At 53.0% G+C, this 23,743-nt stretch overlaps 9 protein-coding genes and 1 non-coding gene across 10 annotated transcripts; 6 read left to right on the forward strand and 4 right to left on the reverse strand.

The window, feature by feature from the left end:
* The first annotated feature begins 232 nt into the window (after positions 1-232).
* On the forward strand, positions 233-322 carry J4E79_003383. The gene has a single exon. It is a non-coding gene; the product is annotated as a tRNA-Thr (tRNA).
* Positions 323-845: 523 nt separating this feature from the next.
* On the reverse strand, positions 846-3,938 carry J4E79_003384 (uncharacterized protein; the record flags this gene model as incomplete). Its single annotated transcript, XM_049352278.1, has 2 exons — positions 846-2,039; positions 2,100-3,938. 2 exons carry the CDS (start codon positions 3,936-3,938, stop codon positions 846-848), a joined length of 3,033 nt encoding a protein of 1,010 aa, XP_049213749.1.
* A 275-nt stretch (positions 3,939-4,213) lies between these two features.
* On the forward strand, positions 4,214-4,640 carry RPB10 (DNA-directed RNA polymerase II subunit L; the record flags this gene model as incomplete). The annotated part of the gene is made up of 3 exons (XM_049352279.1): positions 4,214-4,249; positions 4,300-4,358; positions 4,481-4,640. The coding sequence occupies 3 exons, from the start codon at positions 4,214-4,216 to the stop codon at positions 4,638-4,640; spliced, it is 255 nt and encodes an 84-aa protein (XP_049213750.1).
* Positions 4,641-8,081: 3,441 nt separating this feature from the next.
* J4E79_003386 (uncharacterized protein) lies at positions 8,082-10,022 on the forward strand (the record flags this gene model as incomplete). Its single annotated transcript, XM_049352280.1, has 3 exons — positions 8,082-8,160; positions 8,212-8,343; positions 8,392-10,022. The coding sequence occupies 3 exons, from the start codon at positions 8,082-8,084 to the stop codon at positions 10,020-10,022; spliced, it is 1,842 nt and encodes a 613-aa protein (XP_049213751.1).
* Positions 10,023-10,662: 640 nt separating this feature from the next.
* On the forward strand, positions 10,663-10,884 carry J4E79_003387 (uncharacterized protein; the record flags this gene model as incomplete). The annotated part of the gene is made up of 2 exons (XM_049352281.1): positions 10,663-10,788; positions 10,831-10,884. The coding sequence occupies 2 exons, from the start codon at positions 10,663-10,665 to the stop codon at positions 10,882-10,884; spliced, it is 180 nt and encodes a 59-aa protein (XP_049213752.1).
* A 1,537-nt stretch (positions 10,885-12,421) lies between these two features.
* On the reverse strand, positions 12,422-14,213 carry J4E79_003388 (uncharacterized protein; the record flags this gene model as incomplete). The annotated part of the gene is made up of 4 exons (XM_049352282.1): positions 12,422-12,442; positions 12,497-13,933; positions 13,986-14,135; positions 14,199-14,213. The coding sequence occupies 4 exons, from the start codon at positions 14,211-14,213 to the stop codon at positions 12,422-12,424; spliced, it is 1,623 nt and encodes a 540-aa protein (XP_049213753.1).
* Positions 14,214-15,165: 952 nt separating this feature from the next.
* Positions 15,166-16,128, reverse strand: J4E79_003389 (uncharacterized protein; the record flags this gene model as incomplete). Its single annotated transcript, XM_049352283.1, has 5 exons — positions 15,166-15,245; positions 15,326-15,389; positions 15,438-15,799; positions 15,853-15,987; positions 16,035-16,128. 5 exons carry the CDS (start codon positions 16,126-16,128, stop codon positions 15,166-15,168), a joined length of 735 nt encoding a protein of 244 aa, XP_049213754.1.
* Positions 16,129-16,461: 333 nt separating this feature from the next.
* J4E79_003390 (uncharacterized protein) lies at positions 16,462-17,085 on the forward strand (the record flags this gene model as incomplete). Its single annotated transcript, XM_049352284.1, has 2 exons — positions 16,462-16,482; positions 16,582-17,085. The coding sequence occupies 2 exons, from the start codon at positions 16,462-16,464 to the stop codon at positions 17,083-17,085; spliced, it is 525 nt and encodes a 174-aa protein (XP_049213755.1).
* Positions 17,086-17,459: 374 nt separating this feature from the next.
* On the reverse strand, positions 17,460-18,464 carry J4E79_003391 (uncharacterized protein; the record flags this gene model as incomplete). The annotated part of the gene is made up of 3 exons (XM_049352285.1): positions 17,460-17,584; positions 17,637-18,277; positions 18,328-18,464. 3 exons carry the CDS (start codon positions 18,462-18,464, stop codon positions 17,460-17,462), a joined length of 903 nt encoding a protein of 300 aa, XP_049213756.1.
* A 797-nt stretch (positions 18,465-19,261) lies between these two features.
* On the forward strand, positions 19,262-23,309 carry J4E79_003392 (uncharacterized protein; the record flags this gene model as incomplete). Its single annotated transcript, XM_049352286.1, has 3 exons — positions 19,262-22,789; positions 22,841-23,004; positions 23,072-23,309. 3 exons carry the CDS (start codon positions 19,262-19,264, stop codon positions 23,307-23,309), a joined length of 3,930 nt encoding a protein of 1,309 aa, XP_049213757.1.
* Between the last annotated feature and the right edge of the window lie 434 nt (positions 23,310-23,743).

Consider the following 23,743-nt stretch of genomic DNA (forward strand, 5'->3'; position numbering starts at 1 on the left):
ATTCAATGGTTGATTTCCGAGGTCGTGTTGCAATGCTCGAGACGCCATACCCAGACCAGCATTAGCAGCGGAACCCCCAACCGAGCTTGCTTGAAAGATACGTAACCCCGCTGCGGCATTGCCCCACCATCAAATCGTTCGCAGCTGATGCATTCAGCCACCTGGCACATCCTCTAAACTCACAAACGTATGGTTATATTTTTTGTAATTTTCAATTTCGTCAACCACATCCGCCCGTTTAGCACAGTGGTACTGCGTCGCACTCGTAACGCAGCATATGTTCGATATGCGAAGATCCACGGTTCGATTCCGTGAACGGGCAACCCTCATTGTTTTTGAGGTTTGCAATGCCTGGTACATCGTGATGCATCCTCCGATTTGTTTTTGCGTACCCCTAGAGTAGTCAGCAATCGATTTTTTTTTTAGACAAAACAGGTTCGCGTAGGCTCCATGGTGCTCGGCAATACCGTCGAAACAACTGGACTCAAGAATGGTGTGCTACGCAGAGGGAAAGGATGAAAGCGGCAGTCGGAAGCATGGAGGTGTGGCGGTGAGGCGAGCGCGGCTGCGGCCACGCTCAGGGGCGCTGGCTAGTCGAAGGTGGAAGAGGCATGCGTATTTAGGTACAGCTTTTGGGAAAAGAAGAGAAAATGTGTAGTCAAAGTTTGCTACCAAAGTCATTCTGCTTTCTCATGCAGTGTCACGACTCTTCGTGCACCTATCCGACGGGCCTCGTCCTCATGATTATGTGCTAACTGCACCGAACGCATCAGTACACTCGGCATGAACAAACGCATCTCAATGTCGTGGTATTTTATCAAGACTATAGTACAGCAATACAGCTCCTATGCTGCTGCCTTTTGCGGCTTCCCGCCAATCAGCGCCAAAATGTTGTCGAACAGACCCTGCGGTGGCGGAGGGACTGAGCCGTCATGCAGCACATTCTGCAGATCCTGCATATTGAAAACATGCTCGTCGCGCTCAATGTCTTGAGTAAGATCTTCAGAAACCAAGAGGTTCGCCAAAGGTCTACCGGCCTCTTCTTCTTCGTCTACTGGGTAGGCGATGGACCGCCTGCCGACGTGTTCCTCTGGCGGGGGAGTCGGCAGCTGTAACGATCCAGCGCTAGGAGTGATTGTCCTGAGGTACGATCTAGAGTCAAGAACAACGTAGCCCCCGCTTGTTCGGGACGCGAGTCCGAGCGTGATGCTGAAACATGTATCTTTCCAAATTGCCTTCTGGTGCTCTGGACTGTGGATGGAGATCCTCGACGAAGTCCTCTTCTCGAATTGAGGAAGTGAGACGGCGAATGTACCATCGACTTCGTTGCAAGCTAGTCGAACGAGCGGTACGCGCTCCAGCCGTCCGATGCCAGGGGTTTCTATCGGGGCACTGTACGCGAGTGCGTCCGAAACCATGTCCCAGACAGTGATCGCATCAGCAACCACTACCAGATGTTGTCCAACAAATCCAAGGCCAGAAAGAGCTGTGACATCGATCTCTGTAAGTGATCGTCGAATGGTTGCAGAGTGAGTGTCGATCAGGTGCGTGACACCAGCATCTTCATCCAAATCCCAAGAGATTGAGACAGCAAGGACGGAGCCATCGGATGAGAAGGCTAGTCGGGAAGTGCGCGGTGGTAAAGATTGTTGCGAGCCTTCGGTAATGTCGAGCTTGTCATTGATCTCAACTGCCCGATCGAGTGACCAGGTGACTAGACCTTCCTGTTGAGCCCCACGAACGATGACTCCGTCGCGTGATCGTGTCTTGGGCCTCCAGATCCGTACGACATGGTCTTCACCAACAGTCGCGAAGCCCGGAGCAGCAGGATCAGCGGCAAGATGGAAAACTCGTCCGTTGCCGCATACGTCCTCGAAGAAGTGTGGAGCGTCGATGCGAGTTTCCAGCTTCCATTGCGCACTGGTCTTGTCGCGTCGCCAGATCTTGAGGTAGACTTCACGACGATTTAGACGTTCTTGCTCGTTGAATTCTGGAATGCCTTCATTCAGATAGCGAGCATCTGATTGTGGCGGAACCCACTGCGAAAGGAGTAAAAGTCAGTGTGTGTGTCAAATGCGTCTTGTGCAGTTAGAACTTACCTCATCGATTGTGGCAAGCCATTCTCCATCGTGGCTGACTTGAATGTGCATGACTGTGGGTTCTTTGATCTGACCTCCATCTGGCGCGACATTTGGTTCAGTCGCGTTGTTGCGAGTGAGTGCCTGGCGCCCTTTAGCACGTTCGTTCGCGATATCATAAGTCTGTAAGTATGGCTCAGGCTTAAGACCTTCCTTCCGACGAGGTTGTGATGAAGGTACGGAAAAGAAGACTTCGGCTGGATTGGCTGGATTTACAGCCATGGGTACCGCATCAAAGAGGCCATGATAATTGCCAGACTTGGTGTCCTTAGGCTGTTGTTCGAAGTCGATTCGACGCGATTGGATGCCGATGATGTTCGTGCGGGCCTCGAGCTCGGTGGTAGAAAGAACGATGACGGAGTTGTTGGCCAGTGTCAATGCATAGGCTGAACCAGTAGGAGATACTACAACATTCTCAATAGCTGCAGAAAGATGAGGTAGGTGTTGAGGTTGTCCTGTGGCAAGCTGCCATATCGTAAGGACAGTCTCGTCGCCACCTGAGATGATGTAGTTGCCGTCCAAAGACCACTTGACAGACCCTACCGCGTCCCTGTGCCAATGGAGTCTCTTGGGCCTGAAGCTCGCGGCGTTGTCCGCTCCTTCCTTGTTGCTCTTCTCAATCGCAGCAAATGAGGCCAGAATGTCTTCAAAGAGAAGAATCACGCCAGTCTCCTCACCAACAGCAATGTCCAGTACATCTCTTTGGTTACCGTTGTCTTGTTGCTCGCGGTGGTAAACGCTGAACGTGGTGATCTGCTTCGAGAACTTGAACTCGCGCCAAACATACTCAAAGTCCTCAAGAGCCGTCTTGCTGGCCTTTGCGCGCTTTCCAACGACGATAGAGTCAGTTGTAGCAGCTACAACATATTTGCCTTGTAAAAGCACCTGGAGACCGCGGATCGCAGAGCTTGCACCCAGCACTTGCTTGACTTCCTTCAGTTCCCGGGATTCTTGGCGCCGAGTACGAAGGACGCGCACACTGATGGTATGGCGGCCTTCATCAACATCATGACAGTATACGAGGTCATCGTCGGCCTTGGCCTTGGAATCAGACCCAGGTGGGGAAATGACCGTCATGTGCTGGACTGTAGCACCAATGTTCCAACGGCCAGCCGTCTTGCCAGCCACCCAGTTCCACAGTATTATATGCCCGTTCGAGTACGCGGCGTACACGAGGTGAGGGTTCGCGGGTGATAGGGCATACGTTGTGAGGTTTCCTGTGTCGTCTTGGGAGAGCGTGTTGACAAGCAACGAGGTTTCGGTGGCATATACGCGTAGCGAATTGGAGTCGGCTATTATCAGATACTTTTCGTCGGGAGAGAAGACAGGATCGGCTGGTATGAACCATCCACCTTGAACTCGTGAGGAAATCCATCTCTCTGTCTTCTTGTTCTTTCTCTTCTTTACTATGGCTTCTGTCGCGGTGCCTGTCACTTCAGCCTCCGTAATTCCATCGCGGTCTTGTCTGTTCTTTTCCTTTCGCTCCTTCTTGTCCTTCTTTTTCAGCGCAGACTTGGATAGTCCTGACTTGGCGAGCTTGCCATTGACTTCAGCCGGCTTCGTTGGGGTGTCGGTCGTCGCATCTTGGATCGCGCCGTTCGTTATCGGGGTTGCAGCCGATTGCTTCTTTGGCGTAGGCGTGCTCGTGGATTTGGGTACTGCATTGGTCGCGCCGTTTACAGGTTCGCCGTTGCGACCGTCAAGTTGCGCGGCGGCATCGCTCTTTCTCTGCTTCTTGGCCTTCTTCTGCGCCGCAGCTTCCTCGGCCTTCCTCTTCAGTTGTGGAGTCGCATCCGCCATACTGGCTGATTCTTGGTGGTGTTGGCGTGAGAAACCACGAATGTGGGCGACTGTCGTAGAGTGTCTGGAGTCGACATGTCGAAGGCTTCGAACTTTTTTGATGGACCTTGGCCCAAGCTTTTCACCGCCCGCGTCGCTAGCGCGCCCGCAACTTTCTTTGGCGTCCACCACGTCCAACACCACGAGAACCTCACCTTAACTTTACGCGCTCTCATAGCTACTGGGCTGTCGTCGCATAATCTCCCACATCACACCGAAACTCCGGAAACCCCAAGATGATTGTTCCTATCCGTTGCTTTTCTTGTGGAAAGGTAATAGGCATACTCTCCAGCTCATGCGCGCACCCACTCACAATGTTCAGGTCACCGGCGACCTATGGGAGAAGTACATGACCATCCTTAGCGAAGGAAAGGAAGAAGCGTAAGAAGCCTTTTCGGGATTGTATTCGCGCGCGCGCGTGCCCTCTAACCAAAGCCGACCACCTTTTGCTACTCCAAGTCTTATATAGCAGCAAGACCCTCACTAATACGTCTTCCATCTAGTGAGGCCCTCGACGAGATCGGTCTTCAACGCTACTGCTGCCGCCGCATGATTCTCACCCACGTCGATCTGATCGAAAAGCTCCTCAAGTACGTGCCCGCTGCCGATGCCGACAAGGTGTTGCGTCGCCAGAAGGAAGAGGAGAAGAGGCGATTGCGGTGATTACGTCCCGGACAGGGGCTGACACTTATCACAGGTACAACGCCAGCGAACGAGAACAAGCCCGCGCCGCTCGCGGCGGACGATAGTCAAAGGACGATACGAACAGAGAATCTGGAGTTTGGGAAGGCATACTTTATCATGGCAAGGCGTTATTCGGGCGAAAGCATATTGGGTTGCACTAGATCTCATTTCAACCACAATCTGGAGGTTTGTGAGATCAGGCAGTGCTTGAGTATAGTATAGTGAGAGCCGCGGGCCCGTCTTGGAATTTGGTCGACGCGTAGGGCATATGTACAAAACGCGCAGTCTCAACATCTACCACTCGGACCGATAACAGAGCCTCACTTCTGATCATTCCTCACACTCCTTACCCTCACTGCCCCAGTGCTCCTCCACCCACTCGGTCATAATATCTGTAAAGCTCTTCTCGTTGTCAAACGCCTCAGTATCCTCCAGCCCTCTTTTTGCCCCCAGGTACTCGAGCGCCAGCAATATCCATTTCTCAATAAACTGATTATACATGAGATCAATGGTCTCTGGCTCCACGTCTGTCTCTGATTGGTCGAAACCGACAGCTGACTGAATACAGTTCGGAACATTGTAGAAAGCGATGGGCTCGTGGATCGTATCATCGCCGTCTGCCCCAGCATCGTCCTTGGTGGTGTAACCTGGGAACGGTTGTGGCCCATCGATGCCATGGAGAGGTGCCTGGCCTTCGGGGAGTTTAGCGAAGGCGAAGTCAGATGTAAGCAGATGTGGTCGAGACCGCGCTGCCGAAACCTCTGGTGGCTGCAGGAATGCATTGCTCTCCATCATGGCCAACATAATGGGACCCTCATTGTTTAGTAATTTGAGCACCTGACTAGCGGCCTTGTAAGGTACATCCTTGATGTATCGGATCCCACTGGTGAACGGAGAGACCAGGAACTTTGTGTCCTTGGTGAAAGCTCCCTTGAAGATGTCAAAGCGGATAGCGCCAGTGTTGGTAATCACAAATGCCTTCTTTCCACCCTGGATGCGATCAGACTTTTCAATAGTCTGCGGCAGCAGTTGCTCCTCGATCCAGGTAAAGATACTCTCGTTGTGCGGGTATGGGCGACGGCTGATCCAAAGATCTTGTGGAGCACAGCCGTATACTTTGCCCAGCCCAAGAGACGCTCTGGCATCACCAATCGCCTTGGAGACCTTCTTACCGTGATCGGTCGCGAACTCTTTGGCGTCTTTTCCGCTGTGGTGACGCAGCGAATAAAGATTGTTGTCAATGTATCGACGGGAGAAGGTGAGCTTTGGACTCTGAGCTAGAGGCGTTGCGTCTTTGGTACCGCGAGTACTGAGGCCGTCAATAGACATGAAGCCGAGCGTCTCCATATATCGCCCACTTTCAAGAGCGACAGCTTTGTTATCAAAGATCTTGTAGTCGCGGATGTGGCTATGACCTCCGAAGAACTGGATGGGCGTATCCCAATGCATCGACCGTATAGTAGAGAACAAAAGCGCATATTCCTCGGAACGGATGTCAACATGGCCAAAGACGATGATCAAGTCGATGTCCTGGCTTTTAAGGGCTTCTGTGAACCACTCCTCGTGCACTGTGTCCTCAACCCTCTGAACGACAGTGTTGTTTGCGTTGCCCGTGAAATCGAATAGGAATCCGAAGGCCAGGATGCGTATACCTTGGTTTTTAGTAGTGAATATTTTGAAGCGGGGTGCGAGTGGCTCCCGCTCCCCAGTCTCGGGGTTGTAGATGTCTAGATTGGAGGCCAAGTAGTTTCCTTTGAAGTCGGGAACCGTGTGGAAGTATTCGCCCTCAGCAGTGTTTGCTTTGTACAACTCATGGTTGCCTGAGCATATCAGATCGATGTTCTGTTCTTTGGCGATCTCGTAGGTAAACCTAGATGTTGGTGTGGGAAGTCAGTACTCATCTCACCTGCATTTTGAAGGGAGTACTAACTTTCCACGAGGCTTTGAGGAGTCGTAGATGGCGTTTCCTTCTGCAGGGGGAAACATGAGATTAGTATACATATCATACGCATCTTTACACCCAACTCACCAACACGGTCTCCAGTATCGATGAGCAGCAAGTCTGAGCCATCCGCATCTGCTTTCTCACGCATGTGCTTTGCAAAAGAGACATAGTCGCCCCAATCAGAAGAGAAAGACGCCTCTTGGAGATGGCCGCCCCACCACCCATGCACATCGGTAGTATGCAGGAAGTTGAGCTGTGCCCACGGTAGGTCGCGCAGAGGAGCCGCTTTAGGACGCGGCGCTTCAGGTTGCACACAGGATGCCGCTTTGACAAGGGCAAAAACAACAAGGGATTTGTGAAACATGGTGAAAGACATGGCGCTGTACTACCCGTCCCCGTCGCAAATGAGGTTGTCTCAAGCAACCATCAAGGTACTGGCGATGCTGGAACGTAGTCCGATGACAACCTTGGGAAAGACAAAGGTCGAGATGGAACGCGCAGGAGCAGGAAGCGAAACGAAAGCAGCAAAGTGGTTGCAGCGGTGATGAACAGGTGATGTTGGATGTTGCGGTCAGTAGGTCGATAGCCAGCCACTCGGGCCCGCTTTTAGCCTAGTAGTAGCACCAAAAGGTAAGGCATGATGCATCCGCCGCCCGCGACGACGCCAGCAAGCTGCAAAAAAGTGCAAAAAGATAATGTCAGCGGTGGGATTCGAACCCACGCAGGTTGCCCTATGAGAAACCTCTTGAGAGTGCGTCTTCCGGAGAAGACAAGCTTTCGCTTGAGTCACACGCCATAACCACTATCGGATGTTAGATGGGAAGATGTCAGGAGCTGGGAGAAATGCTTACCTCGGCCACGCTGACTGATTCGATGACAAATTTTTAGTCTAAACATTATATATTACAGAACGTTCTTTGTGCTCTAGCTGCATGCTGTGGGGTGGTCTCCATCCCCTTGTCTTGAAGTGTGTAAGCTCAGCAACCATTTTCGTGTAGCATGAACCAGACCCATTCTCAACATCCACACTGTGTAGGTTACATAAGAACAACGTATGTGTGAGCGGTACAGCTTCTCGGTCAGCCGTGGTCCACAAGACGGCCACGAGTTAAGGTCGCTGACACCGAGGATCGACATATTGACTTGCTGAAAATAGGAGACAAAGCAGCAAAAGGCTTGCAGTGGTGACGAGACAGGTGATATTAAATGTTACGAACGAGTGTCGGACGGTCAGTCGATGGTAGGCAGGCTGCCTAGGTAGCCAATCAGGCAGTGACGTACGCGGTGAATGGTTGACGGGCCGTGGCTGCAGCGAGCTGGTCCATGTGAAGTCTAGCGCCAGCCTTGCTAAATGCAGTTCAACATTTTTCTATGTACACGACAACACCAGCCACCTCACAACAACTTCCAATCCAAACACTTTTACGCGCATCAACCTTTGTTCGTGTCGCCAACTCTCGTTTGTGTCGCGCGCAATGGCTAGAGCCTCCCGTTCTGCGAGCGCAAAGCCCGCTGAGAAGAAAGACGCCAAAGATGTCAAGGTGAACGGCACCCGTACGTCACGTCCACCCACAGTAACCATGCTATCGCTGACAAACCTCGCAGTCCCACGGAGAGGCGCGAAGAAAGCCGAAGACGCGCCTGTCGCCAACGGCATAGCTGAGGAAGCCGAGGAAACTGAGGACGTCGAGATGGCCGACGAAGACACCAAAGAAGTCGAGGCAGCTCCACCAAAGCGTAAGCTCAACGCGTCCGAAACAAGGTCAACCGCTAAGAAGACAGCAGCTGCTGGACGCAGTCGCGCAAAGAAGACAGAGACTCCTGCACCTGAACCCGCGGCCGCGCCTAAGAAGACGACCAAGCGCAAGAAGGACGATGAAAGCGAACCGGAGGTCGAAGACGCGCCTGCGCCCGCCGTGAAGAAGCCCAAGGTAGCGAAGGCTGCCCCCAAGGCTGCCCCGAAAGCAGCCGCGAAAGCCGCCCCGAAAGCCGCGTCAAAGACCGCAACGCCAGAGCCCGAAGCCGCGAAGGTCGATCCGGCTCTGATCCCGAACCCCAAGGGCCCGCGCCGCAACAAGGGCAAGAAGACTGAGATCAACGAGATCCGCTACACGGAACCTCTGAAGGTTTTTGTCTTTGGTGAAGGCTCTTCTGGCGAGCTCGGCTTCGGCGCTACAAGCAAGGCCATCGACGTGAAGCGGCCGCGCTACAACGAGCCTCTGTCCAACTTGAACGTTGTCAAGATTGCTACTGGCGGCATGCACGTTGTCGCACTGACAAAAGACAACAAAATCCTGACATGGGGTGTCAACGACAACAATGCCCTTGGACGCGACACGTCCAACGCACCCGTCAAGATGCGTGATCTAGACGCGGACGATTCCGACTCCGACTCTGAGGATGAGACCGGCGGCTTGAACGACGCTGAGGCTACACCAACACCCGTACCATCCGAGTTCTTCCCTGAAGACACCACCTTCGTCGACGTCGCTGCCGGCGATAGCTGCTCCTTCGCACTCACTACTGAGGGTGCGGTCTATGGATGGGGTACATTCCGAAAGAACGAAGGTATCATGGGCTTCGAACGCGACAATCATACAGCGCCTCGACCCGTCTACATCGACAGCATAAAGAAGGTCATTCAGCTCGTGTGTGGTACCAACCACGTCTACGCCCTGGACAAGGACCACCACGTATATGCTTGGGGCAACGGCCAGCAAAACCAGCTTGGACGCCGTGTCACTGAGCGCAATCTCATCCAAGGTTTGCAGCCCAACAAGATTGGTTTCCACGACTCTTCCATCAAGAAGCACAGCCAACGCATAACACACATCGCATCCGGCGACTACCACGGTCTTGCCATCGCAGAAGATGGGCACGTCTGGGGCTGGGGTGCGAACAACTACTGCGAGACTGGCTACACCAAGAATGCTGGTGCAGATGACGCAAGCGTTCTCCAACCCAAGATCATACACAGTTTGGAAGGCAAGGGCGTCCAGTCATTAGCAGGAGGCTCGCATCACAACTTGGCCATCACCAAGGACGGACAGGTGCTAGTCTGGGGTCGCTGCGACGGCTCACAGACTGGTCTTCTTCCGTCCCAGCTTGATGCAGAGACAGATGAGAGCAAGGTTCTTAAGAACAACGGCAAGGCCAAGATCGTCGTGCAGCCGACACCACTTCCCGACCTCAAGAACATTGTCGCTGGTGCATGCGGTCCTGATCACTCCATCGTCGTTGACAAGGACGGCAAGGCTTACTCATGGGGTTTCTCGGTCAACTTCCAAACGGGTCAGGGTACCGACGACGACATTGAGGTCCCTACCTTGATCGATAACACCGCTGTACGTGAGACGAAGCTTACATGGGCTGGTTGCGGTGGTCAATACAGTATCCTGGCAAGCAAGAAGGAGTAGGCTGTCCAGCCTGCATCTCAGCTCGACGCTGGGAACATTGATGGTGGCAACTCTTCATCAGGATGCTCTCCATTTTTTCACATTTAGTTGTTGTGTTTCACCTTTGGGACATTCAGACCAGCATTCACGGCGTTCTAGTCTTTCACGGGTCGTTTTGGTGTGGCGAATATCTGATTCTGCACACGGGGTTATCCAACGTATTCATTGCGCGGCTGAGGGTTAGGCCTTGGAAAACGACATGGCTATAGTAGAAGGCGTAGATTGGGAGGGAGGCTCAGCCGTGCTTGTGAATAACTTGTAATAGTACGATGCCATGCTATCTTTAAAGATGACTTCCTGTACATATACGCGGTGATTTTCGTATCTCAGAAACTTTGCGCAGACGTGTTGTGCCATGAGATGAAAGACGTAGGGAAGGCTCATGATAGACCGGTGAAAGACAGACCCTTACATAAGCAACCGATGACGCTCGACCCTTCTTAGCCAAAAAACATCATCACCAATGTCCAAAGCGCATCGATAATAACCCCGCAACAGCCCACTCCCACGATCGCAAGCTTCTTCGTACGTCCTCTGCATACAAATACCCAAACCCTTCGAGATTGACGGATTGCGCAGCATCTCACCCGCCTCAGCAACGATGCCACCCAAGCAGATGACAGGCAAGGGCCGTACCCTCAACGAGCCCAGCTTCGCGTCCAGCACCATCTCAGCTTTTACGAGCAAGGATAACAGGAGTATTGTTACTGCCGCGGGAATGTTCGCTGTAAGCCACCCTGGGTTGTCGAAAATATCAGACGAAGGATAGAGCACGATACAGAAGGAAAACAGAGGCAAGGGCAAAGCTAATGACCGCGTGTAGATTGGCGTAACGTTCTTGCACAGCAGCTGGGCCGAGATCCTACTTCCCGCGTAAACCCGAATCGGTCTCATACGAGTAGACAATGCGCCCGCGTCAGAGAACGAGTTAGGCGGAAATGCGAGTAGCCATCGCAGGGCCACGAACGATCCTCGACGCCATGTACAAAGAAGCAAACTCTGGTTTGAGGAAGAGCATTGAAAAGGAAGGCGTTCAGGCACGAAAGCACACCTATCGGTAGTGTGAAACCAATATCCCCAAAGTCTTCTCTGAAAACGGTCTGATAACGATCTTGTAACATTATGTATAACAATGACGAGAACACGCCCACAAACGCTGTGCTTCCTGTTTGTCATTGCAGTGTCTTCAATTAGGCTTTTGACAGTTCGTCTCACCACCTCATATCTTTCGCGATCAGTCATCTCAGTACGTCACTGCTCTCTCCACACAAAGATCCGAAACACCATGCGCGTCACCCGCACCGACACGTATGAAGGTTCTGTAACCCACACAACTGGAACATACCAAGCACTGTCTTGCTGTCACAGAAATGCTTAGCAAAATAGACTTTTCGGATTGAACCGCATCGTGTTCGTCTTTTCTTCTTTCTTCCTTTTCACGTCTCCAGAGACGCAGTCTCAGCTTGGCTCGAGTTTCACGTCCCCTTGTTGAGCTTTCCCTCAACTTCCTTTACGAGTACTAACGTTATTGGCGAGAATACGCGCGTCGGCTGCTGAGTTTGACAGAACGGTGTGTGACGTCCTTTCTTTTGCACGATGGCGAGATCGGAGACGCGGATTTGCCATTTGCCGTCCGGGTTTCCCGCGGGTTTGTCACGAGCCGTTTCGGGCGCGTAATCGGACGTATCGGAAGCACACGCGTGGCGTACGCACATACGGCGTGGTGAACAATTTGGTGGACGGTATCGTTTGGCTATCGTGAAGTGTGCCTTGGCGCTCATGAGCTGTCTGTTGTCATTGCACGCGCCAGTCATTTCGCCGAGACAGGCTTTGGGTTTATTGGCAAGTTGCAACAACGATGGTGATTCGTACTCGGTAGATTACTTTCATACGGCACGGTGGCGTCAAGGACTAGTTAGTCTGCGGCGCAGCGAAAGTAACTTGAATGGTAGTTTGAAAACCTGGTTGTTGGTACTTCCACGCGCTGGTGGCGCATGCAGAAGGCCTAAACTGCGTGGTAGCTATCTACTGCACGTACTCCGGGTACCAATGCACGTATTTACACGATATCACATTGCGGCGGAAACAATTGTTGGTGGTAGTTCTTCATTCGTAAGGTTCGATTACGCCTTTCATACATGCAAAGCCGACTCTAATAGCGGATCAACAGTCCGGCTGTGAAAAAAGAGTGTACAGGTGTTTATGCATGCCAGCAAAAACCAGCAATTATGCTCGCTACAAATACAGCAAGATCGAGCGCTGTCAAAGCAAGTACGCCGAAGCAATCAACATGCGTTCGCGAGGATGAAAGGAAATGTAATGTGGATCGTAAAAGTGCGTGATGCTGGGGTATCTCTAGTCTATACTTCTCTAACCCAAACCTGATAAAGTAGTTAGTACGTAGTCTTCAAGCTGAAAGTGCACGATGAACTTACCTCCATCTTGGCCATATCGCTGCCTTCCTTCCTTGCAACACTCTTCGCCGTCTGGATGGCCATGTCAAGATCGTCCTGGTCGGCCATGGTGATCATGTCGCCATCGTCTTTGAACTCCACCTTGAACTTATTTCGCACACCGAACTTCTCCCGAATCTGTTGCCAGAATTCAGTGATTAATTGATCAGAACTGATAAAGACGTAACGTGTGTCGCTAGAGTGAACCTTCACTCTGACTTTGCTGCCTGCACCGCGGGTGCTACCACCAGATCTGGCGGAGCGGGCGGGGGATCGTCTCCTGGATTTTGTGCGAGACATCATCTCGAATTCGGCGTCATCAAGATCACTACCATCGTAGTCGTCTTCGTCTTCTTCTTCAATGTAAGCCGGTCGCCTGCTCTGTTTTGAGCGAGCGTATGCCCCGCGGCTTCCACGGGAAGGCGGGTAGGGGTCATTGTCGTAGTAGTCGTCAATGATATCATCGTCAGACCCACGGCGACGTGGCCTATAGTCACGGTCTCGCTGGTCTCGCTGATCCCGCTGATCCCGTTGCCCTCGGTCTCGCATTGACTCTGAACGACTTGGTGGTGGACGTTCAGAGGCGGAGCGCTGTGTTGGCTGGCGACGAGGCGGCTCGTTGTTGCTTTGCTGATCAAAGGCAGCTCGTCCAAGGTTCAGAGGCTGAGGCTTAGGGCCACCGCCTCGTACGGATTGCGCGCGGCTCATGGGAGCATCGGCGGCAGGTCTCCGCTCTCCACCAGATCTCCTGTCACCAGACCTTCTGTCTGCCTCCGGTGGCGGTGTGGGTGGGAACATGTTACGGTTCATTGGTGGTTCTGACTGCTGGCGTGCTCTGCTCTGAAGTTCTGGCTTGACAAGGTTGGTCGCCGCGTACGAGATCTTATCCTCAGTTCTGTCATCTTTTGCGGCTTGGCCTCCCTTCTTGATTTCGGCGCCAGCGAAGCCAGTAAAGGCATTGGCCCGGTCTGAAGCAGCGACCAGGCGGGCTTTTCCAAGATAGTCCTTTGTCTTCAGGTTCTTGACCTTAGCTTCGTTGGGACGGTAGACAATGCCGACGGGAATGGAGAAGACAGTGTAGCCTTCTGCTTCCTCCCGAATAGCCTCGTCGATCACATCATGGTCGGGCACCACTTTCTCCTTGGCTGCGAAAGACAGATCCTGTAGACCGGCGTCTCTTTGCTGGAGGTAGATGTAGCAAAGACCGCGATTGAACAGTACCTCGCAAGAGTATAGCTTGAACTTGAGACCCAATTGTTCGTAATCGATGTTGTTGTTTCCGCGTAGGTAGAGGAGTGTGTCGTTGAAGTTGGCGAGGGCTTCCTCGAAGTCGCCCATAAGGAAGTTTGACACACCCTGCTGGAAGTATGCCACTGCGAGGTACTGGTCCAGACGCACAGCGCGCTGGTAGCAGTCGACCTGTGTAGCCATCAGCACGTACTCCTACTACTGGAGCCATTGTTCAACTTACCGCCTTCTCATGCTCGCCAAGTGTGGCATGGATTACGCCGCAGTTGAACAGAATCTTGGACGTATCGGAGATTGTGTCAAAGACCTTCAATGCGACGTCGAACTCATTGTTGTCGTAGCTGGCGAGGGCTGCCACCCAGGTTTCGATTTCCTACCCCACCTATCAGCAATTGAACTCGGAAGGAGCGGCGACGCGCGGGAGGAAGGAGCGCACCTGCTTCAGAGACATGACGAGTGATCTTCACTTGTTACCCGGCAGTATGGTGTCGTCAAGCCTCAAGGTAGTGCCTCTTCTAGCACTCCACCGTTGGACGAGGGGTCGTGTTCCTTCTCACGCGCAAACTTCCGGATGCGTTCGTCTCAATTCCACCAGATTACAGAGTAGCCGCCGGGGCCTGTGGGTATGCGCGACGAGGTGAATTAGTGTCCAGTAGGTGTGTGTCGCTATTAAGTCGTCGAGGTACACCGAGATGCGGTGGGTTGCGCGGGGGAGTTAACGATCGTACAGGTGTGGGAATTAAGGCACAGTAGGGAAACCGGGAGAGAGAGGAGGAGGTTTCGAGGGCAATGCTCGGAAGAGACAGGGACACGGTGGGAATTTGGCGGGCGGTTGCAGGAGGGCTACCGGTGGGGAGACCAATTCTGAGGTCCAGCGCGTTTGAGAGACAAGCCTTGGCCGACACGGTACCCGGCACCGTGATTGGATCCCTGCACCGTGAAGCCCGAGAGCCACAGCGCTACGCGCCTGTCCAAGACGCCTCAACCCGGCCGACTCGAGCATGACACCACCGTCCTGCGATGCTCCGAGAGCCTAGCGATTCTCCCAAGCGCCTCTGCAGTCCCCATAGCCTCGCGTCGTGAGGCTCACTGCCAGCAACCCACCGCGGCGCACATCGGACTGCTGGCCCCCTGCGATCATCGAGTGATGGCGTTTGAGGTCTGTAACGTGCAAATCCGCCGACTGAGACAGCCACGTGACGCAGCCTCTCCGCAGCCACTCATCCCGTCGCCTGGCGTTTTCAGGCATGAACGCATGACGATTCCAGGCCTCGCAAAGTCCGTGTTCGCGCAGTCTTAGTTTCGGCCTAGATTTCAAGGTGCAAGCCCTATCTCTCGTCACCAAACCAACACGGCATTTCGACGGCACTTTATTACTTGGTCTATCTTGGTGTCTCTTGAACTCATAGCATACCGCGATCGCGCTGTTCTTCCCTCTCCTGCCAGACCGTCTTGCCAGAACATGAACACACCGTCTTGTCGTCTGCACAACCGTTAGCACATACGCACGCGAAGAGTACCACACGCCATGCGCAGAACACGTGGGGTACCAAGAGCACTCACTGTCCCAAACACCAGCGCTACGTGCGATGACACCCACTAGCGTATCCGGATCGTTCTTGTCAAACTGTGCAAGGTCAGAGTAGATCTCAGATCAACTAGCGGTTTCGCATACCTTGCCGTCTTGCTCTCGCGCAACCACGATGCTACGTCCGATCATCTCCCAGATGTGGATGGGCTTGTCCAGGAACACAGATCCGACTCCACCCTTTCCTACCTGGACGGTTCCAAAGATGCCCCGACACGGCTTGTCTTCCTTTTTGGCCTTGAGATACTCCCAGATGGCGCCGGTAGATTCTGGTCCGTCGGATATGTCGCCAGATTCGCGAACTGTGGCCTGGTACGTTCCAGGCGACAATCCCCTTATGCTCAGATCGATGATAGTCATACTCGGAGCTACTTCAACCATGCGCACTAATCCTCGAACTTTGTTCTCTACATTAGGTGCGTGCGATTCTAAGATGCATACTGCGGCGCCTGTTCGGACGTTAGAATCGACGCACATGCCGACTCTTCAAGATGGAGCATACTGTCTGATCTTCCAGATCCTCTTAGAATTGCATCACGGCCAGTTGCTTGAATAGCCTCAACAATGGCCGATGGCGCTGCTGTGCCCTCGACCGATACCAGTTGATCTTTAAGGTTGGCAGTGATTTTGTTGACACCTACATGCTGTTAGAAGCCGGATGACGTGCATCGGGATCAGTCGTACCACTCAATTGCTGGAGGGAGCCTTCGATGTCGTTGATGCACGACTGGCAGGTCATAGGCACCGCGAAGATGGTTTCAAACGACGGAACAGTCATTTTGAAAATCGTGAAATCGAGTGTAATGTTGTTTGAAACCCTGTGCTATTGGTAGAATGGTCAAGTTGCGAGCATGCCACTTCGCCTTTGGGACGCTTTGAAATCGAGGCCCCACCTAACCATGTTGTGGCGCAGGGCGGGCGGCCGTCCCCGGGCCATATTTTATCGCCAATCCACGTTGGATCCCAGGCTTGGCATCGACTTCCATCCACGCCGACAAGCCAACGCCGCTCGTAGCTTCGCCAGTATCTCTCGAGCGAGGACCCCGGACTCCAGGTCAATACCGACGCCCGACTATACTTGGCCTATTAGGTTATTGACTTCACAGCCGCCATGTCGCAAGTCATAGGAAAGGTGTGTATTCTGTCGGACCTCCGCATCTCAGAACTCCATGATCGCAGCCAAATTCACCATCGCGAGACGTGCTATTTCTAGGGCTAATATTTTATCTAGACGCGTCTGGCCTACGCCCGCTCATGGCACCATCTCGACATCGGCTCCGACCCACGCGCGCTCGGCCGCGTCGCCTCCGCTATAGCCCTGACCCTCATGGGAAAACACAAGCCCATCTTCGACCCTTCGACTGATTGCGGCGACTACGTTGTAGCCACAAACTGCTCACAATTGCACACCACCGGCAAGAAGCGCTTCCAGAAACTTTACCGCACACACACGACTCGTCCGGGCTCCCTCAAAGAACTCTCCATGGACAGGATGATAGCGAAGTGGGGAGGCGGAGAGGTCTTGAGGAAGGCGGTCAGCGGCATGTTGCCCAAGAACAGGTTACGGAAGGACAGGCTGGCAAGGTTGAAGACGTTCGAGGGGAGAGCGCATCCTTACAAGGAGAATATCCTCAAGGTGGGGAACGGCGGTGGACAGAGTATAGTGGAGCACGATGAGGTCAAAAAGACGTTTGCAGAGGTCAAGGCACATAATGCGGAGGCACCAGTATCATGACGAGGGGTGGTCAAAGGAGGCAAGAGAAGAGATACCATAGCATTAGGGTGCGTGTATAAGACATGTAAATCTACATAATTGTGCTTAAGCCAGGCTTTATGTTCTACAGCCATATGGACTTTGTTAATGGGTTTGACGTGGGTTCGATAATTTCAGGCGATCTCTGATTTGTCACGTCATATGCCGCGAAAGTGAATAAAACGGTTGCATTCGCTCTACTCGTAAGATAATATACTACTCTCGCTCGTCCCCAACGAACAAAAAGAAATGGTGGTATAATGTTCTACTCTCCTTTGACAATCTCTCCAAAACTCGCTCGATGACCCAAAGAAATGTACAAGAAACCAATGTGCGACGACATGATGCTACTGCATCTACAACTTCGACTTGGTACCCTTGCGAGTAACAGTGCAGAAAATCAGACCGTTGGGGTCAGATTGAGGAGCAAAGACAGTGGCGTCTTTGCCTGTGTTCTTGATGCCCTTGTGCCACGAAAGATCTAGTGCCATGTTAGCGAATGAATGCAGGAGGAGACAATTGGTCCCACGTACCGACTTCAAAGTAGTGCTTGTTGGGCAGCGCATAGTCCACAGCATCCACCTGAGGAACAGCGGCCAAGATCAGGTCGCACATCTTGTACATAGTTGCTTGTACACTGGCGCTATCATCCTCGGCGAAGACCTTCATAGTGATATCCCTTGCCGCGGTCCAGGCACTGTTGAAGTCTACGGCCTTGGCCTCATCCAAGTTCTTGAATAGCTTCCATTGCCAGCCAGCTTCAACCTCTGTACTCAGAATGCGGTCCCATGTTTCGGGCAGACGCGTGTATTCGTCACGGTGGAAGCCATGGAATGCTGACCCTGTGCTCTTCAGAACAAGGAGCTTCTCAATCTTGGAGCGAATAGAGACACCCTCGTTCTCGCGTGTCACGGATTCGACCACGCGAGTCTCTTCGCCGTCGCGGAAGAACGAGTGTGGGTGTGCTTTTCCGTCGATAGTCATGCGCGTCCATCGGTGCTGGATAATCTTAACGTGCGCGGCGTGAATGTGAGGGTAGGTCTTAACGAAGTGGTCGCCAATGATGGCAGCGAATTGCTCGGGCGGGTCGATAGGGTTTTGTTTTGCGAGTATGTAGGTTGTTTGCTTTTGCGTGTCGGTCGCGACTATGACAGAGTTGTCTGCTTTGGTGTAGCTGGAGGTCGTTAATACAGGGTATACTAGAGTCTCGGTGGAGAAGCGTACGAAGTCTCAATGTCTCCCTCAAGTAGGACACAGACTGTTTGTTCAACGACGGTGTGGACACCGGTGTTGGGGTCCTTGTCGACCTTGTAGAGACGGACGTTGTCCTTGCCGTAGCGGGCGTGAGTAAGCTGAGACATTGCGAGCGAAGCTGTGCAGATTAGGATAATAGCCTGGAGTGCTTCAGATAAGGGCGCGAGGTGTATGTGATTAGGCGAGGGTCAGTTGGAAGCTGAAGGTGAGTGGATAGAGTTATCAAGAAGGGCGATCAAGCTAGATATACTTATGAAACGGCACCTTATCTGATGGACGGCACACGGAGGATACCGAACTGTACAGGAGCGGTTTGCGATTGAGGCACGAGCAAGCTATGGAGCGTCGGCAAAGAGGCGGCCAGAACGCGTTTCCATTCGTTGAGATGGCCTTCGGCGAGCTCCGATCGAGGGAAGAGGCCCTGGATAGCGGCGCAAGGCGCGCACGTGACGGCGTCAGAACCGCTCTCCGCCCGGAGATGCACCAGGCGCCATGGGACTACGGGGCCTGAATTGTCGGCACATGGATTTCTGCGGCATGTCAGGCCATGATGGTGAGGTGCAGGGCGGTGGATCTGATGGTCGCGAGCTCAGCGTTGCAAGGGTAGGTGGGTAGGGAAATGTGCACGTCCCCACGCTCAGCGGCTGCTGCCCGCAACACGTCGAGATGGCGATGCTGCGCGCCATGCACCATTCACTCACACTGTCATTACACCAGCTCCACACTCCCTAGCCTCTGCCCCAGCCGCTCCTTCCCCGAACCTCCGCCACATTTCCGTTTTTGGCTAGGCACCGCAGCGACAGCGACTTCACCTGGGCCCGCGAATGCTCATGAGGCAAGAGGAGGGCACCGCCGAAAGACAGATATGCGATGCGGTTGGCGGGAACACGGTTAAGGCGCGCTCATGACGCCATCAGCTCGCTCCGTAAACACACAGGCCGATGCCGCCGACCAGACGTCTCTCCTTGCACCTACGACGAGTAGAGATGGGCGCTCTGCGTCGTCGGTCGGCATGGCCAGCTCGCGGGGAGGCCAGGCCTCGTATGCCTCGTATGCAACCGCCAACACAGGCCCTGGCAGCTTCAACACCGCTTTGGTACGGCCCTCGACGGCGCAAGACGGTCGGATACGTCCCGATTTCGACATGCACGCAATTACCGTGGGGGACAATGACAACACAACCACTGAGCAGAGGCAGGCAGAGCTGCAGGATCAGATTGAGAAGGAAACTAAAATCAAGATTGGCTCGGAGAACCTGCTGGAGGCATTGAACGCTAAGAACGCAAAAGACAGCAAGAACCAGAGGCTACAGGTCGAGGAACAGCTCAATATATCGAACAGGAAATTGGCGCAGTTGCAGTCGGGACTGGCTGCGGAGAAACAGAGAGCAAAGGAAGTCAAGTCACCACCAGCGGACCCACAGAGCAGACTTTCATATCTCTTCCGACGGAATCTCTCACGTTCACCGTCGCGGCATATCGTTGAGAAAGAAGTGGGAGAGGAGGAGGAAACTGAATCGCCGACCTTCGTTCTGGCAGAGATATTGCAGGCCCTGGAAGTTCAGGGCTTGCAACCGGAATACTATGTAGAGAGAGCCAACTCTCTGGTCCTTCTCTTCAAGCGACACCCTACGCTGAAGTACGACCTAGCCTGGTCCATTTTCGGACTACGAATGCAAACCATGCTCCTGAGCGACAGCCGCGAAGTTGTTGCAGCAGCATATCGAGTCATGCGCTATTCCTTCACTGATCGCAAATCTCTCCGGATCATACGGGCTCTTCATACAGACCATCTTGTCATCTTGTCATTAGTAAAAGAGTCCAAAGCCAGTGTGGAACGTGAACAAGCACTAAAGTTTGTCCGAGCGTTCCTCGACGTTAAGGGAGGCGTTGAGGAAATCGCCCGCGCCGTAGTTCGTATCATCGTTGCAGTGGCCGAGCACGCAGAAGACCGACTGAGGAATATAGCGACCCTGACTTTGGCCGAGATTCTTGTCCGGAAGCCATCTCTTCTCGTTGCAGCCGGAGGTATGGGCGCTTTGGCTGATGCTCTTGGGGAAGGAAGCTATCACGCGGCCGAAAGTGTTGGCACTTCGTTCCTCTATCTACTGGATACTCCCAGGCGACGCCGCTTTTTGCGCTCCGGGCGCGAGCTGGAAGCTCCCTTCGCCATGTTCACGGACGCAAATACCACTCATGGACATTTGCACGAAGAGAAACTGAAGGTCAATGCCAAGGTCATAGCATCCTTACTCCGAAGTTGGCCTGGACTACTTACCCTTTCCATGAACAATTTTCTGCCCCTTCGATCCTTACTTTGGTCCTTACAGATTCCTACTCCTCATGTTCGGAACATCATCTTGGAACTTTTATTCGATCTTCTCAGGATCAAGCCTCCCTCCTGGTCATCCTCTTTCCTTGCTGGTCGGCGTTTGACTACCTATGGCCGCGTCACGAATCTAAAAAACCAGCAGATCAAAGAGACTTCAACCTCCAGTAGCACCGAGGACGACACCACCAAGTGGAGCTTACTAGACCATTATGTCTCTGTAGTTCTGGCTGCATTTCTACATGCAGGTTTGATGCCAGCATTGCTACAGGCTGAAGAGGAGTCTCTGACATTGCCGTTGAAGCGCAAGACAACCCTTCTAATTGGGGAAGTTTTGAAAATGGCCAATGAATTGCTACCCCCCTCGTGGAGCGCGCAGATCCAAGTACTCCCACAACTTTTGCACTCAGCGGCGCGGTTCGACTCAGAAGACCGCTTTGTCGCTATTGGTACCATATATCAAGTGGACAGCATCAACAGGACTCTTTATCGGTCCGGACCTACGTCTCTGTATACCACTAAGAGCACTGCGCTCTCCGATAGCACATCGACAAACAGACAATCTGACCATGCGGCCAAGCTACAAGCCGCCATGCAGGTGGACGAGGCCCACTTTCGCAATCTCATGGTCGAGACCCAAGTATTGAACACGGTCACGTTCACGAAATGGAAGTGGGATTTGATTCTGAACATCATCGAAGGCCCTCTACTCAATCCCAAACGCCTGGACGAGGCTATCAAAGTAACCAAGTTCATCCATCGTGTCTTGGGGTTCTATCGCCCATTCAAGTACCGTTTCTCTGAGATCAAAAATACCAAACCGAACCAGCGATACGTGCGAGCCGGATGCGCCCTGATGCAAAGTCTCCTGCAAAACCCAGAAGGCGTCAAGTATCTGGCAGAGAGCAAATTTATCCGACAGCTTGCCGAGTGTTTGTCGCATTTCGACCGGATGAGCGGGCTAACATCTGAGTCGCCTATCTTTCAGACGGATCGGATGAACGAAACGCTCACTGGCGGCTACTTTGCGCTTCTGGGTGCTTTGACTAAAGACTCTCGAGGAATCCACATTCTAGAAAGATGGAGAGTGATCAATATGTTCTACCACATCATCGAGCTCAATGACCGCGACGACCTGATCCGAACTCTGTTGAGCAATATGGACTACACTTTGGACGGTCATCTACGCATCATCATCTCCAAAGCCATGACATCATGCTCCAAAGAGATTCGTATTTTTGCAACCAGATTGTTGCGCAAGTATGCGACAAAGCCTATGGGAGTGAGCAGCTCTACCAGTGTAGCGGAATGGGCTATCAGGCTCCTTGTGACGCAGCTGTACGACCCGGATGTGGAAGTGTGTGAAGTGGCAATCAAGATATTGGAAGAGGCTTGCAACCAGAAAGAGTCGTTGGAATTTGTCGTGAAATGCCGCCCGGCATTGGATCATCTGGGCGAGATTGGTGCTCCACTTTTGCTCCGGTTCCTCTCAACTTCGGTAGGCTACCACTATCTGGATGGGTTGGATTACATCACGAGAGAGATGGACGACTGGTTCCTGGGAAGAAACGATACTTACGTGGCTTTGATCGAAGCCTCCATGGCTCGCGCACTCGCGGACATACCCGAAAAGCCGTCGACTCAATTGACGTACGACGACACGCCTGAACCAACGGACTACGGCCTCGTGCCACCGCACTTCTATCGGGAACTGACCAGAACCAAGGAAGGATGCAAGCTACTGAAGCAGAAAGGTCATTTTGACGAGTTCGCCGCGACCATTCGAGACTTTGCGTCGGAGAATGACGACCCTGAGATAATTCTCAAGGTCAAGGGCTGCTTATGGGCGGTTGGCAACGTGGGCTCGATGGAATTGGGGGCGCCATTCCTTGAGAGCTCAGATGTGGTCAAGTGGGTCGTGCAGATTGCCGAGCAGTCAGAAGTCATGTCACTTAGAGGCACAGCCTTCTACGTACTGGGCCTGATCTCCCGAAGTCTCCATGGCCAGGAAATCCTGCTAGAATATGGATGGGACGGCGTCGTCAATGACTCTGGCGAGGCACTAGGGTTTTGCCTGCCGTTAAACTTCAACAAGCTCTTTGCGGTCAGTACTTGATTTCTTTTTCGCCTCGGACAATGATCTAATGCATTATAGATGAGACCCTGGGTTGCCCAGGCGGAAGACATGAGCTGGAACCCCAATGCAGAGATTAAGGTTGCGGTCACCGACAGGGATCCAATAAACGCGCGCATCTTAAAGCTCGCGACTGACTTGGGCAATACCGTGCTTGCCAAAAAGGCAGCAAACGACTTGCAGGCGTAAGTAGTCCCTTGTTCGAGGGCTGAAAGTTACGAGCTAATGTATGCGGCTTAGAATCAAAGCTAGAAAGGCACCCGGTTTCAGCAAGCCTGCGATCTTCCACAAAGTGATGCAGATTCTGGAAGCACATCACTTCCGTCTCCCAGCGTGCCGGTTCATGCTAGACTTGTTCGACAAACGGGTTCTCGAGCAAATTGTGCTGGAGGAAGAAGACGACGACGAGGAAGATGAGTCGAGCATTGAATCAGACATCAACTCAGAGGCGGAACAGCCAGGGACAAACGGTGGGCCCAGGGCACCGTGAACTGGTGTTCGCGAGTACGAATCCGAGATTTCGGAAACGGGCGTTGAGGAGCGTTATGTACAGGGATGTCAATGTACAATAGTCATGTTCTGTGTTGGTGGAGCCGAGCCAAAGCGTGCGTGGAGAGGTTTCTTTTGCATATGGAGTTTCCCTGGTACGTTTTGGGAGGCTTGCCGAAGATTGTCCACTAGTCTAGCGCTTCATTCGGTTGTGCCCAGGTGTCTGGCGAAGCTGGTGGAACCGCAGCCAGGGACAAGAGCGTCGAGCGATATTGAATTGAACAACAAAAAGGTCCAGACTTGATGGGCGGCCTGGATATCCACGGTCTGTGTAGCCGCGACTAACAGACGTTGTAGCTTGCAGTGTGGGTGAGACACGAGGCACAAGCATTGTTTGCCCTCAATGGTGAAATGCAAGTCGTCACCACAATCGGA

Source organism: Alternaria viburni (assembly GCF_023758015.1).
Source record: "Alternaria viburni strain BMP 2772 chromosome Unknown scaffold_5, whole genome shotgun sequence".
NCBI classification, from domain to species: domain Eukaryota; kingdom Fungi; phylum Ascomycota; class Dothideomycetes; order Pleosporales; family Pleosporaceae; genus Alternaria; species Alternaria viburni.